A 15,911-nucleotide genomic window follows, 5' to 3' on the forward strand; every position below is an offset into this window, starting at 1 on the left:
GAATTCACTCTCTGTCTATCACCCCTCTGTTATTGTATACCCCTCTCCAGGTTATTATATATATCCCAGGCCTACATCGCCCAATTTAATGAGAAAAAAAAGCAAGAGTCAGGAAATTATATTTCTAATCAGTCTCCTGCAAAGGCCTCTTTTATTAACACAGAGATGCTGCTCTCTCTCTCTCTTCTTCTCCCTCTCCTCCCCTCTCTCTCACTTTCTAGCTCTCTCTCTCTGTTAATGGCCTAGCAGCCAGCTAGACTAGTCATCATATAAAGCTCTCAGCTCTGAAATACACACTCCTTCCACTCTATCTCTCTCTGTTTCTCACCTTTCCTTCCTTTCTCTCTCCCTCTGACCCACCTGCTCCACCTCTCCGACAAGAATGAATGGTTGGCTGTTATTTAATTGAAAGAAAACCCCCAGCATACTGGTGATCTCGATGCTTCTGAAAATTGTAATGGATTTTATTTCGCTAACGTTTCGTTCTCAATAGAAGTGCGCTGTTATGAAAAAGTGCCAATATGTTATATTATTTATTCAGGGAAATACTATAGTTGACAGATCTGCACCATGACCGAGGTTTGCAGCAGAGCTCTAAAAGGCCTCATGAATTTGTATAACAATAACGGTGGCCTGAGCTGAGCCCACAGCACGTTCAGTAGATGATATCAGAGAGCAAACACTGTGCGCTAACCGCCTATTTGTATTACCGTTATGCAGATCAGTTCATCAGAATGTGATGGATATGATGATATTAAATATTTTGTCGTTTCAATTAAATTGAAGAGACAAGAACATGCTAGTTTGACCTTGTTTGAAGAAATGAAAGACAATATAATTGCTATATTTACTTCTAATGTATTTGCTTTACTCTATTTGAGAATGACAGTTATTTCTGCCAGGGTGTGTGCATGCATGTGTGTACATATGTTAGCACTGGGAACAAAAACATTCTCACCACCATTACACATACTAAACAGTTGCATAGACTTGCATCAGTTTGGGAGTCCCACCCCCTTTGGGAGTCCTGGCTCTGGCCTGGTGAGTTGTGTGTAGGTGGTGTTGACCCGACAAGGGTGGATTCATCTCTAAAGAAAAACACTAAGGCTAATTATAAATGAATATTCAATATAGATCAAACAAATGGAGGAAAAAAAGTCAAGAAATACTTCAACAATAGGATCATAACCAATGTTTATTCTTAACTTTTTTTAAATTGATATCATATAATTCTTTAAAAGGGCACTCTGCAATTGCTACATACATTTTTTGACTTTTAAATGAATTACTATATCTGACCGCCCGGCTCAATTCGGTCTTATGTAGCAAAATTTGAAATTGTGTTTTTTACATTGGATAAAAGTAGAGACTCAGCTAGAAAATTGTATATCATACACTACAGTTGAGGAACAATGGGAAAGTAATTCTGCTTTGAAAGTTGATAAACTTGTAACCTCACTTTTGAGAAAATGGCCCTTGAATGTTTTGGTAAACCTACTGGAGAGCTCTTCTTTGTCTACACCCATTCAGCATTGTTCACACCCTCTTAAGCCTTAGCCCCACCCATCTCTTTAAGGATTCACATGTGAGGCCATGTACTAAACAACCAAAGATTTCAAGACTAAAGGCTAGTTTATACTATGTCTATCGATAGTTGTCGCAGTGACATTATGAACATTCTATTGTCGTCCGACATCAAACTTGTCATTGTGTTATGAAAAAGTATAAACACAAAAACTACAGGCTGCATGAGGGCCTGGGGGTCCAAAATAGACTTATCAACTTATCTCACACATAATTGAATTTGCATAACAGCATATTTAAAAGTAACCCACATCACTAAATCAAAACATTGGGAATCTCCTAGATATCTGATTATCACAATAGTCTAATGACAACTGTGATACACAACTCATTTTAACATTTAAAAAATGCTACTGATTAATAACAGAGTTTAGCAGGAAATTACAATAATATAAATCTTAGCTAGTTACCCATGAAGTGCGTAGATACAACCCCCGCAAAGATGAAGGCCCTCTAGAAAATCTCATACCATTCAATAACCCAATGGGTAACACTTCCCTCACCATCATCATGTTTCTCTCAAAAATGCATATGACAGGAAGACATACATTTTGGCTGCCATGTTGAGTTTTCAAACACTTGTCTCCAGATATTCCTTTTTGCGATGCTCCCTCGCCATTTTCTGCATGGCTGTGTCTGACTTCAGGTCAGTTTGGCTTAGAAGTTTCTTTGTTTCTGGATCAGTCCTTTGCCTGTAAAAGGGTAAGAGTGTAAACCATTCTCATAAAAATGGGGTCAATTAATTCATTAATTTAGCTATTTAATTTTAATGTTTACAGATATAATGGACTACACAAGATTCTCCCAGTCCCGGCAAATACTTGTTTATACTTCTTGTTTGAAGAATTTTGAGAGAAAAACTCAATCAGGCTTCATAGCCTTTAACTACGGACAACAAATTATTGCATTTTTGCTGTCAATGTTTTGCTTCAGTTCTACAGTTCTGCACATAAGGAATGAAAAACAATTGATTCTGTCACTACTGAATGACCATAGATTTAGTTGTTGTAATAATTTGAGTGCACTATTAGTATTAGTACATGAATGTATAATTCTAACCAATATTCAGAATCCAGCAGCACACTTACATTTTTAGATGTCTCTCAATGGCCTTTCGCTCATAAACTGTTCCATCCTGGTTTTTCACTGGATCAATGAACATCTTCTTGGTTAGTGAACAAACTAGATGTGGGGGTGTGAACTTCTTAGTCAACTCTTCACCCACCAATTTCTGTAAGTGAAAAATAAAGGATTATCTTACCATGTATGCTGTTAAACAAAAGTACTTGCTGTTCAAACAAATGTAGTATCTGACAAACCTGGAAACCAATAAACTGTGCTATTTATACACAGTAGTATACTACATACAACAGTAGTATGGTGTTTCAGCATTTTATTCCAATCAAATCACATTTTATTTGTCACATACACATATTTAGCAGATGTTACTGTGGGTGTAGCGAAATGCTTGTGTTCCTAGCTCCAACAGTGCAGTAGTATGTAACAATTCATAACAATACATACAAATCTAAAAGTAAAAGAATGGAATTAAGAAAAATATAAATATTAGGACAAGCCATGTCTGAGTGGCTAGAATACAGTAGAATACAGTATATACATATGAAATGAGTAAACAGTATGTAAACATTATTAAAGTGACTATTGTTCCATTTAAAGTGACCAGTGATTCCATGTCTATGTACATAGGACAGCAGCCTCTAAGGTGCAGGGTTGAGTAACCGGGTGGTAGCCGGCTAGTAATGGCTATTTAACAGTCTGATGGCCTTGAGATAGAAGCTGTTTTTCAGTCTCTCGGTCCCAGCTTTGATGCACCTGTACTGACCTCACCTTCTGGATGATAGCGGGGTGAACAGGGCGTGGCTCGGGTGGTTGATGTCCTTGATTAACTTTTTGGCCTTCCTGTGACATCGGGTGCTGTAGGTGTCCTGGAGGGCAGGCAGTATGTCCCCGGTGATGCGTTGGGCAGACCGCACCACCCTCTGAAGAGCACTGCGTTTGCGGGAGGTGCAGTTGCCATACCAGACGGTGATACAGCCTGACAGGATGCTCTCAATTGTGCATCGGTAAACGTTTGTGAGGGTCTTAGGGGCCAAGCCACATTTCTTCAGCCTCCTGAGGTTGAAGAGGCTCTGTTGCGCCTTCTTCACCACACTGTCTGTGTGGGTGGACCTTTTGAGATTGTCAGTGATGTGTACGCCGAGGAACTTGAAACTTGAAGCTTTCCTACTACTGTTGTGTCGTCTGCAAACTTGATGATTGAGTTGGAGGCGTGTGTGGCTACGCAGTCATGGGTGAACAGGGAGTACAGGAGGGGGCTGAGAACGCACCCTTGTGGGGCCCCAGTGTTGAGGATCAGCGTAGTGGAGGTTTGTTTCTTACCTTCACCACCTGGGGTCGGCCCGTCAGGAAGTCCAGGACCCAGTTGCACAGGGCGGGGTTCCGACCCAGGGCCCCGAGCTTAATGATCAGCTTGGAAGGTACTACGGTGTTGAAGGCTGAGCTATAGTCAATGAACAGCATTCTTACAAAGCTATTCCTCTTGTCCAGGTGGCATAGGGCAGTGTGCAGTGCAATGGTGATTTCATCATCTGTGGATCTATTGGGGCGGTTTGCAAATTCAAGTGGGTCTAGGGTGTCAGGTAAGGTGGAGGTGATATGATCCTTAACTAGCCTCTCAAAGCACTTCATGATGACAGAAGTGAGTGATACGAGGTGATGGTCATTTAGTTCAGTTACCTTTGCTTTCTTGGGTACAGGAACAATGGTGGACATCTTGAAGCAAGTGGGGACAGCAGACTGGGATAGGGAGAGATTGAATATGTCCGTAAACACTCCAGTCAGCTGGTCTGCGCATGCTCTGAGGACGCGGCTAGGGATACCGTCTGGACCGGCAGCCCTGCGAAGGCTAACAAGCTTAAATGTCTTAAGTCACGTTGGCCACGACGAACGAGAGCCCACAGTCCTTGGGAGAGGACCGCGTTGGTGGCACTGTGTTATCCTCAAAGCGGGCGAAGAAGGTGTTTAGCTTGTCCGGGAGCAAGATGTCGGTGTCCGCGACATGGCTGGTTTTCCTTTTGTAATCCGTGATTGTCTGTAGACCCTGCCACGTACGTCTCGTGTCTTAGCCGTTGAATTGAGACTCCACTTTGTCCCTGTACTGACGTTTTGCCTGTTTGATTGGCTTACGGAGGGAATAATTACACAGTTTGTATTCTTATTGATAATGAGGATTAGTCTGACGCCTTGCGTGTGTGTGCGCGCGTGTGTGTGCACGTGTGTCTGTGTGTGTCTTGGGATGGGTTAAAAGTTTGCATTAAATGTTTACATTTCAAATTTCATGTGACACAATACATTTAAGAGGTGATTTGGGCATTACATTTGATAACATTCTTAACAGGGGAGATTGGTTTACAATTGCTAGTATATCAAAACCAAAGTGTGGATTGCAGTCACTCTGTCACAGCTTCCTCCAAAGCTGCCTCCTCTCCTTGTTCGGGCAGGCTTCGGCGTTCGTCGTCACCGGCCTTCTAGCCACTGCCGATCCTCATCTCATCATTCCATTTGTTTTGCCTTGTTTATTACACACACCTGGTTCATATCCCCTCATCAGTACCTGTATAAGTGTTCCCTCTGCCCCCTTGTCTTTGTGTGTGATTGTTTATTGTGGAGGATAGTGAAGCTCAGTGGAGCTCCTTGTATTTTGTATCGCCGGGATATTCCCCCGTGTGACTTGTATTTTCCAGTGCGCACGTGGCACGGGTCCGGGAGCATTCGACGATGCTAGCCAGCTTGGGAGAAGCGATGGATCAAATCAAATCAAATCAAATGTTATTGGCCACATGCGCCGAATACAACAGGTGCAGACATTACAGTGAAATGCTTACTTACAGCTCTTAACCAACAGTGCATTTATTTTTTATAAAAAAGTTAAATAAAACAACAAAAAAGTGTTGAGAAAAAAAGAGCAGAAGTAAAATAAAATAACAGTAGGGAGGCTATATATACAGGGGGGTACCGGTGCAGAGTCAATGTGCGGGGGCACCGGCTAGTTGAGGTAGTTGAAGTAATATGTACATGTGGGTAGAGTTAAAGTGACTATGCATAAATAATTAACAGAGTAGCAGCAGCATAAAAAGATGGGGTGGGGGGGCAGTGCAAATAGTCCGGGTAGCCATGATTAGCTGTTCAGGAGTCTTATGGCTTGGGGGTAGAAGCTGTTGAGAAGTATTTTGGACCTAGACTTGGCACTCCGGTACTGCTTGCCGTGCGGTAGCAGAGAAAACAGTCTATGACTAGGGTGGCTGGAGTCTTTGACAATTTTGAGGGCCTTCCTCTGACACCGCCTGGTATAGAGGTCCTGGATGGCAGGAAGCTTGGCCCCAGTGATGTACTGGGCCGTACGCACTACCCTCTGTAGTGCCTTGCGGTCGGAAGCCAAGCAGTTGCCATACCAGGCGGTGACGCAACCAGTCAGGATGCTCTCGATGGTGCAGCTGTAGAATTTTTTGAGGATCTGAGGACCCATGCCAAATCTTTTCAGTCTCCTGAGGGGGAATAGGCTTTGTTGTGCCCTCTTCACGACTTTCTTGGTGTGTTTGGACCATGATAGTTCGTTGGTGATGTGGACACCAAGGAACTTGAAACTCTCAACCTGTTCCACTACAGCCCCGTCGATGAGAATGGGGGCATGTTCAGTCCTCTTTTTTTTCCTGTAGTCCACAATTATCTCATTTGTCTTGGTCACGTTGAGGGAGAGGTTGTTATCCTGGCACCACACGGCCAGGTCTCTGACCTCCTCCCTATGGGCTGTCTCCTTGTTGTCGGTGATCAGGCCTACCACTGTTGTGTCGTCAGCAAACTTAATGATGGTGTTGGAGTCGTGCCTGGCCATGCAGTCATGGGTGAATAGGGAGTACAGGAGGGGACTGAGCACGCACCCCTGAGGGGCCCCCGTGTTGAGGATCAGTGTGGCAGATGTGTTGTTACCTACCCTTACCACCTGGGGGCGGCCCGTCAGGAAGTCCAGGATCCAGTTGCAGAGGGAGGTGTTCAGTCCCAGGATCCTTAGTTTAGTGATGAGCAGGGCACTATGGTGTTGAATGCTGAGCTGTAGTCAATGAATAGCATTCTCACGTAGGTGTTCCTCTTATCCAGGTGGGAAAGGGCAGTGTGGAGTGCAATAGAGATTGCATCATCTGTGGATCTGTTGGGGCGGTATGCAAATTGGAGTGGGTCTAGGGTTTCTGAGATAATGGTGTTGATGTGAGCCATGACCAGCCTTTCAAAGCACTTCATGGCTACAGACGTCAGTGCTACGGGTCGGTAGTCATTTAGGCAGGTTATCTTAGTGTCCTTGGGCACGGGGACTATGGTGGTCTGCTTGAAACATGTTGGTATTACAGACTCAGTCAGGGACATGTTGAAAATGTCAGTGAAGACACTTGCCAGTTGGTCAGCACATACTCGGAGTACACGTCCTGGTAATCCGTCTGGCCCTGCGGCCTTGTGAATGTTGACCTGCTTAAAAATCTTACTCACATCGGCTACGGAGAGCGTGATCACATAGTCATCCGGAACAGCTGGTGCTCTCATGCATGCTTCAGTGTTGCTTGCCTCGAAGCGAGCATAGAAGTGGTTTAGCTCGTCTGGAAGTCTTGTGTCACTGGGCAGCTCGCGGCTGTGCTTCCCTTTGTAGTCTGTAATAGTTTTCAAGCCCTGCCACATCCGACGAGCATCAGAGCCGGAGTAGTACGATTCAATCTTAGTCCTGTATTGACTCTTTGCCTGTTTGATGGTTCGTCGGAGGGCATAGCGGGATTTCTTATAAGCGTCCGGGTTAGAGTCCCGCTCCTTGAAAGCGGCAGCTCTACCCTTTAGCTCAGTGCGGCTGTTTCCTGTAATCCATGGCTTCTGGTTGGGGTATGTACGTACGGTCACTGTGGGGACGACATCATCGATGCACTTATTGATGAAGCCAGTGACTGATGTGGTGTACTCCTCAATACTATCTGAAGAATCCCGGAACATGTTCCAGTCTGTGCTAGCAAAACAGTCCTGTAGCATAGCATCTGCGTCATCTGACCACTTTTTTATTAACTGAGTCACTGGTGCTTCCTGCTTTAGTTTTTGCTTATAAGCAGGAATCAGGAGGATAGAGTTATGGTCAGATTTGCCAAATGGAGGGCGAGGGAGAGCTTTGTATGAGTCTCTGTGTATGGAGTAAAGGTGGTCTAGAGTTTTTTTTCCCTCTGGTTGCACATTTAACATGCTGGTAGAAATTAGGTAGAACGGATTTAAGTTTCCCTGCATTAAAGTCCCTGGCCACTAGGAGCGCTGCCTCTGGATGAGCGTTTTCCTGTTCACTTATGGCCTTATACAGCTAATTCAGTTCAATCTTAATGCCAGCATTGGTTTGTGGTGGTAAATAGACAGCTATGAAAAATATAGATGAAAACTCTCTTGGTAAATAGTGTGGTCTATAGCTTATCATAAGATACTCTACCTCAGGCGAGCAAAACCTCGAGACTTCCTTAGTATTTGATTTTGTGCACCAGCTGTTGTTTACAAATATACACAGACCGCCACCCCTTGTCTTACCGGAGTCAGCCGTTCTATCCTGCCAATGTAGCATATAGCCCGCTAGCTGTATGTTGTCCATGTCGTCGTTCAGCCACGACTTGGTGAAACATAAGATATTACAGTTTTTAATGTCCCGTTGGTAGGATAACCGTAATCTTAGGTCATCCAATTTATTCTCAAATGATTGAAGATTGGCTAATAGGGTTGATGGGAGAGGCAGTTTACTCGCTCGCCGTAGGATCCTTACAAGGCAGCCCGACCTACATCCAAGATATCTCCATCTCTTTCTCATGCAAATGACGGGGATTTGGGCCTTGTCGGGTGTCTGTAGGATATCCTTCGCGGCCGCCTCGTTGAAGAAAAAATCTTCATCCAATATGAGGTGAGTAATCGCTGTCCTGATATCCAGAAGCAGAAACATTATGTACAAAATAAATTACAAATAACGCGGAAAAACACACATAATAGGACAATTGGTTAGAGGGCTGTTTAAACGGTAGCCATCTTCTCCGGCGCCATTTAATCAGGTCGCCCAACGCCTGGAGAGGAGAGGACCCGATCTTTTGGGACCAGCTGAGCGACCGGATCCAGCCACCCACACACCAGCACCCAGAGGGATCCATATATCCCGACCATGGGATTTCGACAGGACAGCTGCCCTCTGCCAGGGATTCCTCCTACAACTGGAGTTATACCTCTCGAACATCAGCCCGGCTCCATCAGAGCGGGAGAAGGTGTCCGCCCTCGTCTTATGCCTCTCGGGGGAAAGCCCTGGAGTGGGCCAACGTGGTCTCTTCGATCACCCGCCCAAGGGTAGAGAGGAGGGCGAGCGGCTGGTCAACTTGAGGCAGGGGACGAGGACCGTGCAGGACTTTGCCCTGGAGTTTCGTACTCTAGCGGCTGGGTCCGGGTGGAACGAGCGGGCCCTCATCGACCACTTCCGGTGCCACCTACAAGAGGACGTCTGAAGGGAGCTAGCCTGCCGGGACACCACGTTGTCCTTCAATCAACTGGTGGACATGGCCATCCGGTTGGACAACCTGCTGGCTTCTAGAGGACGTCCTGGAAGGGGCCTGCCCGTTCCACTCCCGACCCCAACCCGGATCACGAGATGATGGAGCTGGGTGGAGCGGCGATCCGGGAGAGCGGAGGACGACAGCGCCAGTGTCTCTCTGGTGGCACGAGAGGACATTCTCCTGCACGCTGTCGTCAGCTTTCTTTTGGGTCTGGAGGCGGCAGGCAGGGCACTCTCGCGTCACCCCAGGTATCGAACACCCACACTCGTTCAGAGCCCTCTGCTTCGCACTGTACCCTACACATTGAGTTTCCTGATTACACGGTAGTTCCCCAGTGTAAGGCGCTGGTCGATTCAGGCGCAGCTGTGAACTTTATGGACAGGTCAGTTGCACATAGTCTAGGCATTACATTGGTTCCCCTATCCATTCCACTCCCCATCAGAGCACTTGATAGTCGACCATTAGGGTCCAGGTTCATTAGGGAAGTTACAGCACCAGTCACTATGGTTACGCACGAGACCCATAGAGAGCAAGTCACCTTTTTTATTATTGAGGCTCCTGATTTTCCTGTTGTGTTAGGTCTTTCCTGGTTAGCACTACATAACCCCACCTTTTCATGGCCGCAGAGGGTTCTCACGGGGTGGTCGCGAGAGTGTCAGGGTAGGTGTCTAGGTGTTTCCATTGGTGCAAATACGGTGGAAAGTCCAGACACTACCTCCACCGTTTTCCAAAACGCAGGCGACCAAATTACCACCTCAGGTGTGGAGATGGAGGGAGATCGCATTTCAGCCATGCGTAATTGGCCGACTCCAACCACGGTCAAGGAGGTGCAGCGCTTTATTGGCTTTGCCAACTATTATCGGAGGTTTATCCTGGGCTTTGGCAAGGTTGCAGCTCCCATCATATCTCTGTTGAAGGGTGGGCCGTCCCGGCTCCGCTGGTCTGCTGAGGCTGACAGGGCCTTCAGTAACCCGGTACTGGCCCATCCTGATCCATCACTACGGTTCGTAGTGGAGGTGGTTGCGTCGGAGGTAGGGATAGGCGCTGTCCTATCTCAACGCTCGGGCACGCCACCCAAGCTCCGCCCCTGTGCCTTCTTCTCCAAGAAGCTCAGCCCGGCAGAGCAGAACTACGACGTTGGTGATTGGGAGCTGTTGGCTGTTGTCAGAGCCCTGACCGTGTGGAGGCACTGGCTCGAGGGGGCGAAACACCCTTTCCTCGTCTGGACGGACCACCGTAACCTGGAGTACATCTGGGCAGCGAGGAGGCTGAACCCTCGCCAGGCCAGGTGGGCCCTATTCTTCACCCGGTTTGATTTTACACTATCTTACATCCCGAACGTGAAGGCAGACGCACTGTCACGGCTGTACGACACAGAGGAGAGGCCCATAGACAACACCCCCATACTCCCGGCCTCCTATATTGTGGCGCCGGTAGTGTGTGCGATGGACGCGGGCGTTATGCACAGCGCCATCTCCACCTCAGTGTCCAGCTGTGCTGCAGTACGTGCCGTCTCTTGTCCGTGACCGTCTGATCTATTGGGCACACACGTCCCCCTCCTCTGGTCACCCAGGTATCAGTCGTACAGTGCACTGCCTGACCGGAAAGTACTGGTGGCCTACCTTGGCTAAGGATGTGAGGGTGTATGTCTCCTCCTGCTCAGTGTGCGCCCAGAGTAAGGCACCTAGGCACCTCCCAGCAGGTAAGTTACAGCCCTTACCAGTTCCACAACGGCCATGGTCCCACCTGTATATTGATTTTCTCACTGAGCTTCCCCTCTCTCAAGGTAACACCACCATCCTGGTCGTTGTGGACCACTTTTCAAAAGCCTGCCGCCTCCTTTCTCTGCCCGGTCTCCCCACGGCCCTGCAGACTGCGGAGGCCCTGTTTACTCACGTCTTCCGGCACTACGGGGCGCCAGAGGACATAGTGTCTGACCGGGGTCCCCAGTTTACATCCAGGGTCTGGAAGGCGTTCATGGAACGTCTGGGGGTCTCGGTCAGCCTGACCTCTGGGCTTCACCCCGAGAGTAATGGGCAGTTGGAACGGGTGAATCAGGATGTGGGTAGGTTCCTGCGGTCCTACTGCCAGGACCGGCCGGGGGAGTGGTCGGTGTTCTTGCCATGGGCAGAATATTCCCAGAACTCTCTCCGCCACTCCTCTACTAACCTATCGCCCTTTCAATGTGTATTAGGTTATCAGCCGGTTCTGGCACCATGGCATCAGAGCCAGACCGAAGCTCCTGCAGTGGATGACTGGTTTCGGCGCGCGGAGGAGACTTGGAACGCTACTCACGTCCACCTCCAGCGCGCCGTGCGTAGTCAGAAGGCCAACGCTGACCGCCACAGCAGTGAGGCCCCGGTCTTGGTACCGGGTGATCGGGTCTGGCTCTCAACCCGGAATCTGCCCCTCCGCCTGCCCTGCCGGAAACTGAGCCCGTGGTTTGTGGGGCCGTTCAAAGTCCTGAGGAGAATAAACGAGGTTACCTATAGGTTATTACTCCCACCAGATTATCGTATTAACCCCTCGTTCCATGTGTCTCTCCTCAGGCCGGTGGTGGCTGGTCCGCTCCATGAGTCTAAGGTGCGGGAGGTCCCTCCGCCCCCTCTGGACATCGAGGGGGCCCCGCGTACTCCGTCTGTTCCATCCTGGATTCGAGGCGTCGGGTGGGGGGCCTTTAGTACCTCGTGGAGTGGGAGGGTACGGTCCGGAGGAGCGGTGCTGGGTCCCGGTGAGGGATATCCTCGATTCTTCCCTGTTGCGGGATTTCCACCGTCGCCATCCGGCTCGCCCTGCTCCGTGTCCTCCTGGCCGTCCCCGAGGCCAGGGTCGGCGCGCTGCTGGAGCTGCGCTTCAAGGGGGGGGGTACTGTCACAACTTCCTCCGAAGCTGCCTCCTCTCCTTGTTCAGGCAGGCTTCGGCGTTCGTCATCACCGGCCTTCTAGCCACTGCCGCTCCTCATCTCATCATTCCATTTGTTTTGTCTTGTTTATTACACACACCTGGTTAATATCCCGTCATCAGTACCTGTATAAGTGTTCCCTCTGCCCCCTTGTCTTTGTGTGTGATTGTTTATTGTGGAGGATGTATTTTCCAGTGCGCCTGATTGTTTAGACGCGTTACTGCGTAACTCTGTGGTTGCCTGTTATTCTGTGAATTACCCTCCTGCGCCTGACTCCTTCGACATCACCTCATCACACACTCTTTGTCCCTAGACTGCTTTTAAGGTAAGGAAACATATCTAAATATGTAAAATCACTGAACTACAGTGGGGAAAAAAAGTATTTAGTCAGCCACCAATTGTGCATGTTCTCCCACTTAAAAAGATGAGAGAGGCCTGTAATTTTCATCATAGGTACACGTCAACTATGACAGACAAATTGAGAATTTTTTTCTCCAGAAAATCACATTGTAGGATTTTTTATGAATTTATTTGCAAATTATGGTGGAAAATAAGTATTTGGTCACCTATAAACAAGCAAGATTTCTGGCTCTCACAGACCTGTAACTTCTTCTTTAAGAGGCTCCTCTGTCCTCCACTCGTTACCTGTATTAATGGCACCTGTTTGAACTTGTTATCAGTATAAAAGACACCTGTCCACAACCTCAAACAGTCACACTCCAAACTCCACTATGGCCAAGACCAAAGAGCTGTCAAAGGACACCAGAAACAAAATTGTAGACCTGCACCAGGCTGGGAAGACTGAAACTGCAATAGGTAAGCAGCTTGGTTTGAAGAAATCAACTGTGGGAGCAATTATTAGGAAATGGAAGACATACAAGACCACTGATAATCTCCCTCGATCTGGGGCTCCACGCAAGATCTTACCCCGTGGGGTCAAAATGATCACAAGAATGGTGAGCAAAAATCCCAGAACCACACGGTGGGACCTAGTGAATGACCTGCAGAGAGCTGGGACCAAAGTAACAAAGCCTACCATCAGTAACACACTACGCCGCCAGGGACTCAAATCCTGCAGTGCCAGACGTGTCCCCCTGCTTAAGCCAGTACATGTCCAGGCCCGTCTGAAGATTGCTAGAGTGCATTTGGATGATCCAGAAGAGGATTGGGGAGAATGTCATATGGTCAGATGAAACCAAAATAGAACTTTTTGGTAAAAACTCAACTCGTCGTGTTTGGAGGACAAAGAATGCTGAGTTGCATCCAAAGAACACCATACCTACTGTGAAGCATGGGGGGTGGAAACATCATGCTTTGGGGCTGTTTTTCTGCAAAGGGACCAGGACGACTGATCCGTGTAAAGGAAAGAATGAATGGGGCCATGTATCGTGAGATTTTGAGTGAAAACCTCCTTCCATCAGCAAGGGCATTGAAGATGAAACGTGGCTGGGTCTTTCAGCATGACAATGATCCCAAACACACCGCCCGGGCAACGAAGGAGTGGCTTCGTAAGAAGCATTTCAAGGTCCTGGAGTGGCCTAGCCAGTCTCCAGATCTCAACCCCATAGAAAATCTTTGGAAGGAGTTGAAAGTCTGTGTTGCCCAGCGACAGCCCCAAAACATCACTGCTCTAGAGGAGATCTGCATGGAGGAATGGGCCAAAATACCAGCAACAGTGTGTGAAAACCTTGTGAAGACTTACAGAAAACGTTTGACCTGTGTCATTGCCAACAAAGGGTATATAACAAAGTATTGAGAAACTTTTGTTATTGACCAAATACTTATTTTCCACCATAATTTGCAAATAAATTCATTAAAAATCCTACAATGTGATTTTCTGGATTTTTTTTCTCATTTTGTCTGTCATAGTTGACGTGTACCTATGATGGAAATTACAGGCCTCTCTCATCTTTTTAAGTGGGAGAACTTGCACAATTGGTGGCTGACTAAATACTTTTTTCCTCCACTGTATGTGCATTCACCTGTTCCATTTCATCCATTGATTTGCCTGCAGTTTCCTCCGTGTTTTTCCTGGCCTCTTGTTCATATTTTTCTCTGCTGGTCAGGAATTCCTCTGCCAAAATACTTTTACATAACATTTTAATTTAGATAATATTAATGTAGACATGAATTCAACATATTCAATATAATCTTAAGAATATACCATTTGGAAACTAAGATGGATTTTAAATTACATAAAAATAATTAGAATGACTGTTGTATAGTGTCAAATAATTGTTCAAGTCAACCTGTCCAGTGGATCTTCAGGTTCAGGGACAATGAGCAGTCCATACACAGCATCCAAGATCTCTCTCATGGTTATGTGAGCCGAGTAGTTGCGGTCAAATATGTTGTGGCAGATACGGCCCACACTGTTTACGTTGCAGTGGTACACCTTTGTCCACATTATTAAGGATAATTTCATAATAGTTCATATGAAAGCATTTAACAAACAGGAAACATAACAATAGAGATATATTTGTGGTCCATTTTAGTCTGATCTTCAGAGAGTGGCGGCATTTCAAATCCAGGCGTGTTTTTGTTATGAGTTATTTTTCATTTTCCGAACCTTACCCTAACCCTTAATCACTTGCTAGCATGCTTCAATTTATCCCTTACCCTAACCCTAACCACTCCCTAGCCTGCCTCAATTTAACCTCTTGCACTTGCATGTAAATATAGGTTGTTTTGCAAATCAGAAAGTGTAAATGTTTCCCGGCTGCGATTTAGACAATGTTATTGTTTCTCGTGAGTTGGGATAATTATGATGTTGTGGAAGCAAAACAATTACTTTCACATCCAGGTAAATACCATCGCTTTGAAAATCTAGAAGTCCTGGGTAATGAGAATAAATACATTGTAACAGCAGTAAGCAGTCACAGTATACAAAATACACTGTCTTCATGTATTAATTGTGTAAAAGGATACAGGTGTGACAAAGCGCACAAGTGGAGGTTTGACAGGGTACTCAGCACCAAACTGACAGTACAGCTCAAAGGCTCCATTCTCATAAGGTGTATCAGGGGGGCCTTGCATGAGAATCTTCCAAAATGCTGAAAAGGTATGTAATGAGATACAGGGATTAAATGTTTGAGACAATATAACGACAATATTATTGTTTGTGAGAGCATGCTAACAGGGTTCCTACCACTTTAGAGTGAAGTAAGCATACCCATATCTTGGGGTTGTGACTACTTAGAAACACTTCCTAGGAATTCCCATCATTATGCATTATAGGCGTACTTATAACACTTTATTTATTGTGCCACTGAACCACTTTGTTTCATAAGGAATTATTATACCTGCTCATAATGCTTTATTAATTCAGTTATAGATGTATAGGCAGTTATGTCTATAAACAGCTGTGCCATGAATTATAAGGCATTATGCTAAGCATATAAAGCATTAAGAATGTAATTATAAAGCAAAAGTGTATTCATAGCAAGTGTTATCAAATCAATAACACTAAAAACAATACCCCAATACTGCTTACTTACTGAAGTCTGACTCTAATGGCAAAACTGTGCAGAATGGATGTGGGTCACAATGCAGGCTCTTCAGCTCTTCCAGAACGCGTTTGTCCTTCTCCAAAAAGCGACTGCTCTTGGATTCCTTGATGTTCTTTTTCAATGAACTATTTTGGGAGATGTTTATTTTGTTAAAGTTACAGTAGTTTACCTAAATTGCAAAGTGATATACATTACTTGCTTTGTGACCTTTTGTGATTGAGAGACCACAATCCATACTTTGGGACTGGGCCAAAAAACAATGGGCTTGAACAGGTACTGATACATGCAGATATCACCCCA

The 15,911-nt window shown here is 46.3% G+C and overlaps 1 protein-coding gene across 3 annotated transcripts in view; it reads right to left on the reverse strand.

Moving 5' to 3' along the window:
• Nucleotides 1-1,553: 1,553 nt before the first annotated feature.
• Nucleotides 1,554-15,911, reverse strand: part of LOC121533151 — a 32,547-nt gene continuing 18,189 nt past the window's right edge. For all 3 annotated transcript variants that reach the window (XM_045212967.1, XM_041838957.2, XM_041838958.2), the window contains 6 exons: nt 15,600-15,736; nt 15,031-15,155; nt 14,352-14,497; nt 14,085-14,187; nt 2,673-2,815; nt 1,554-2,276 (listed from right to left, as the gene is read on the reverse strand). In XM_045212967.1, the coding sequence (XP_045068902.1) occupies nt 2,156-2,276; nt 2,673-2,815; nt 14,085-14,187; nt 14,352-14,497; nt 15,031-15,155; nt 15,600-15,736 (775 nt within the window). In that variant the 3' untranslated portion in view covers nt 1,554-2,155. The remainder of the gene's footprint in view (nt 2,277-2,672; nt 2,816-14,084; nt 14,188-14,351; nt 14,498-15,030; nt 15,156-15,599; nt 15,737-15,911) is intronic.

This window comes from Coregonus clupeaformis, unplaced genomic scaffold, assembly GCF_020615455.1.
Source record: "Coregonus clupeaformis isolate EN_2021a unplaced genomic scaffold, ASM2061545v1 scaf0066, whole genome shotgun sequence".
Taxonomy (NCBI): Eukaryota; Metazoa; Chordata; class Actinopteri; order Salmoniformes; family Salmonidae; genus Coregonus; species Coregonus clupeaformis.